This window comes from Lepus europaeus, chromosome 7, assembly GCF_033115175.1.
Source record: "Lepus europaeus isolate LE1 chromosome 7, mLepTim1.pri, whole genome shotgun sequence".
In the NCBI taxonomy this organism is placed as follows: domain Eukaryota; kingdom Metazoa; phylum Chordata; class Mammalia; order Lagomorpha; family Leporidae; genus Lepus; species Lepus europaeus.
Window position 1 is genome coordinate 57,288,083 of NC_084833.1, and position 4,916 is coordinate 57,292,998.

At 36.5% G+C, this 4,916-nt stretch overlaps 1 protein-coding gene across 1 annotated transcript; it reads left to right on the forward strand.

Moving 5' to 3' along the window:
* The first annotated feature begins 3,299 nt into the window (after positions 1-3,299).
* On the forward strand, positions 3,300-4,269 carry LOC133763755 (olfactory receptor 5P76). Its single transcript, XM_062197507.1, has one exon. It carries the CDS (start codon positions 3,301-3,303, stop codon positions 4,267-4,269), a length of 969 nt encoding a protein of 322 aa, XP_062053491.1. The 5' UTR covers position 3,300.
* Positions 4,270-4,916: the final 647 nt, after the last annotated feature.

The following is a 4,916-nucleotide window of genomic DNA, read 5'->3' on the forward strand; positions in this document are numbered from 1 at the left end:
GACTCAGTGTGCCAAGAACTTCCAAGGGCATCCTGAGCCACGCCAGAGGCTACTAATTGTACATCTTTATCTGATGTTTACAAAATTTTGTCCTGAATTCTCTCTCACATTGAACTGTTTTCCCTGAGATCATTCTTTACTATAAATCACTTATACAGGAGTTTCTAAGGTTTTGATTTTGGAGAACTTGTCATTATACAAAGTTTCAATGAAGTCACAGAATGAGGACTTCATATACTTTATTGTGCATATTATTTTTTTGGACAGGTAGAGTTATAGACAGTGAGACAGAGAGACAGAGAGAAAGGTCTTCCTTCCGTTGGTTCACTCCCCAAATAGCTGCTATGGCCGGCACTGTGCCTATCCGAAGCCAGGAGCCAGGTGCTTTTTTGTGGTCTCCCATGTGGGTGCAGGGGCCCAAGGACTTGCGCCATCCTCCACTGCTTTCCCAGACCACAGCAGAGAGCTGGACTGGAAGAGGAGCAACTGGGATTAGAACTGGCGCCCATATGGGTTGCCGGCGCTGCAGGCAGAGGATTAACTAAGTGAGCCACAGCGCCGGACCCATCACATTTAAAATTTAAAATAAAAAGAAGTATAAGCATCAAGTTCTAAATGCCGGCCTACAACCTGTAATCTTCAATCGTCATAGTCACAGAATCATACAGACTGAATTTTATCAACAGGCCATGTGGTACTTGCTTCCTTTGTACCCCTAAGTTACTTAATCACATGTGTTACAGATATTGAGACAAAATACTGTTGAATAAACACATAATGAATGGATAAAGCTAAGGTTAATTTTGATATCTGGAATTTATTGCTAGGTAATTTTTAATCAGAATATCAAAGCAAACTTGGAGTCAATATTGATAATATGCTTTGTTATATCATACTCTCTAAAGTGACTAAACAAAGGTTATGGAACTAGGAATAAATAACAAGATAGAAAGAAAAGAATAATTGACCACTTGAGAATTGAGTCTCTTGAAAAATTAGTTGTTTTGTATATGAGTTCAACTGCTAAACATTTACTCCAGAAAATATGACACTCCATGATGCTTTTGACTTCAAATCAGATTCCCCAGCGTCCTCTGAGGTTTATCCTCAAAGGAAAACAAAACTAAAAGATAGTTATATAGCCACTATCACTTTGGTTTGTTACTAAAAGATGAATGAGTTCTCATTCCAAGAGGTAAGGCTTGCCAAGACATTCCCAGAGGTATTGGTTTTCATTCACCATTTGAAGACACTTTACTAAGTTAGTTATCTGCACTCACAAGCCATACTGAGGACACAGGGCAGATGGAACCAATCAATCTGTACTGAGCAACTTGGGCTGAATTGTTTGGTATCCATCATTAATTTTATGTGAATAAATAAACTTAATATAAGTTATTAGCATTCCCTGTTAATCCACCTATAAGACAGAACTCCTGGTCTTTAAACAGCGCCCAAAACTGGCACTTGGTGGAAGTGCCAAAACTGCAATTTTTGATGTTTACAGGTTTACAATGAAGATTTAAAAATATGTTGTGAATATATTTGTAGATATATTTACTTTGTTTATGGTTCTAACGGGTCTGAATGAATTATAATCAAGGCAATTATGAGTTAGAAAAGCTTGGTATATATGCCTGGAAAATCTGGAGATAAAGTCAACCTGCTCACAAGCTCAGTGATCTCTCATAACTTTTTCGGCAATACTATATACAACCACTTATTATACTGGAAATGCTATTATTTCATTCTGTAAAACCCCAAATAGAAAATGCTGTTCAGTAAAATGAATTAATTTGTTTGAAAGAACCTATTTAAATTATGTGTTAGGTATTAATTATGCCTGTTTTCATGAGATTATACTGATTTTAGAGTATTTGGTAAAATAACATTATGATTTTCAAATATTTTAAGATATACCATAAATTCATAGTAGGTGATCTCATTGATAATCCCAGTTATAATATCAATTGTATTCAACTGATAGACATTGTGAAACATGTAACAACCTAGGTGACTTTTATACATTTGCTGTCAGAAGGCTTAAAAGGGTCTGCTGTTTACATTGTTTTCAGGTGTGTTGGCTTTATTGTAGCTGTTATTTAACTTCATTTATTGCATGGTCACTAAAGGCATGGGCAGTCTGATTTCTCAGAGCCCATATTCTGAATCCACCATTTGCTGTGTCATCTTGGGCAAGTTCTACAGTCTCTTTCTGACTCTGTTTATTAATATATAAAATAATAACTAAGGTAATAGTATTTTACAGAAAATTACTGTACTGTACATATATATGTATAATCATGTAATGAGATAAAACATGATTATGAATTAGATCATTTATTATAAATTTACTGGGTATTTTTAAAAAATTTGAAATTGAAAATATTGTTTTACCAAGTACTTTGAAATAGTAATGAAATCACTATGAAAAGGCATGATATATAATTATATGTATGCATATATAATTTATGTAATTATATAATATATACACATAATTCTTATCTATCTGCTTATCTTTTAGGCAGCATGTAAAATGTTAGCTATTATTGAATTCTTTACCACAAAATTCTATGTATGTTTTTATTTTTCATTATACTCAGCAACCATTCTTGTTATTTTCCTTAGTCTTATAGTTTTATTCTTTTGTTTTAAAGACATTTTCATGTATTTTTTTGAAACAATGTAATAGAAAAAGAAAAGGATATATTACATGAAGGTATTTTTCTGGGGTTTCTGCCAAAAATTTTTAAAATTTCAGATAGATGTCTTATGAAATGTATTGGTGCTTGGATATCTTAATAATAACATGCTATATAATGAAAATAAAACCATCGTATTGGTTAATTTTTTTTAAGTTTATTACTTGTCTTTGTCTCCCACGCTTTTTTTTTTTTTTGTTAAAGATTTCTTTGAAAGACAGAGAGAGAGAGGTAGAGAGAGAGAGGGAGAGTCTTGCATTTGCTGGTTCACTCCCCAGCTGGCTACAATGGCCAGGGCTGAGCTGATCCAAAGCCGGGAGCCAGGATCCAGGAGTCAGGAGCCAGGAGCTTCTTCCGGGTCTCTCACATGGGTGCGGGGACAAAAACTTGGGCCATCTTCCACTGCTTTCCCAGGCCAGAGCAGAGAGCTGGATCGGAAGAGGAGCAGCCTGGACTAGAGCTGGCACCCATATAGGATGCTGGTGCTTTAGGACAGGGCTTTAACACGCTGTACCACAGAGCCAGACACCATATTGGTTAACTTCTAAAATGTACTGTTTTCATCACAGATTCATTTTGTCAGTAGTTACATTGTCCTATGGATTCCCTGGTGGATGGAAACCACACTGCAGTGTCAGAGTTCATTCTCCTGGGCTTAACAGATGATCCCATGCTACGAGTCATCCTCTTCATGATCATCCTATGCATCTACCTGGTGACTATATCTGGCAATCTCAGCACAATCGTTCTTATCAGAATCTCTTCTCAGCTCCATCATCCCATGTACTTTTTTCTGAGCCACCTAGCTTTTGCTGACATAGGCTATTCATCTTCTGTCACACCTAACATGCTCGTAAACTTCCTGGTGGAGAGAAGCACAATCTCCTACCTTGGATGTGCCATCCAGCTCGGCTCAGCAGTTTTCTTTGGGACAGTTGAATGCTTCATTCTGGCTTCCATGGCATATGACCGCTTTGTGGCAATTTGCGATCCACTGCTTTATTCAACCAAAATGTCTACACAAGTCTGTATCCAGTTATTTGTAGTGGCTTATGTAGGTGGTTTTCTTAATGCTTCTACTTTTACAATTACTTTCTTTTCTTTACTCTTCTGTGGACCAAACAGAGTCAACCATTTTTTCTGTGACTTTGCTCCTTTACTTGAACTCTCCTGTTCTGATGTCAGTGTCCCTGCAGTTGTTCCCTCATTTTCCGCTGGTTCCATCATTGCCATCACAGTGTTTGTCATAGCTGTCTCCTACATCTACATCCTCATCACCATCATGAAGATGCGCTCCACTGAGGGGCGCCACAAGGCCTTCTCTACTTGTACCTCCCACCTCACTGCAGTCACTCTGTTCTATGGGACCATTACATTCATTTATGTGATGCCCAAGTCCAGCTACTCCACTGACCAGAACAAGATAGTATCTGTGTTCTACATGGTGGTGATCCCCATGTTGAACCCCCTCATCTACAGTCTCAGGAATAATGAGATTAAAGGGGCTCTGAAGAGAGAGATTGGTAGTAGAATATTAGTGACCTTTGCTATTTTTAATATATTTTGATATAAAAATATCCTATGAGTACAGTAACAGGAAGCTGAGTAACTGAGTGATTGTAGTTAAAATATAGTTCCTATAAACTATAAAATATAGTTCCTATATCATTAGTAGGTATTGGACTTTTTGATAAATGTAGGATTTGATTTTTAGACAAAAATAGTAAATCAGAGACCCTTAGTGAGTTACCTTGATAAAACAAGTTAAATTTAGAATTGAGAATATAAATTATTTAGAGGAAAATAATCTGCTACAAATCCTTTTTAAATTATAGTTACATTTTTAAAAGTTGTTCTCTTATCTAAGTTAAGGTTATTACACTTCAATCTTTTAGACTGTGTCCACTTCAACATTTGCTAATTCTGAGATAAGTCTGATAACTACAGTTATGATTGAGTACATTTGGAGAAGAAATGACACAGTGGAGCCAGATAGGAAACTTGCTGGAAACATTCTTGTAGAAAGGTGATCTGCTCGGGATGAGTTTGTGGGTTCATAAAATTCTAGTCTGTGTTGCTATTTTCTAGCTCTGGCTTAGTTACCAAGAACAGGATGAGATGCCCGTAATTAATCTGTGAATTTTTCTGTTAGGTCAAGAACAGGTGACTTCCTCTGCTGGAATGAGCAAGGTTCCTGAACTCCTAAAGACTTAG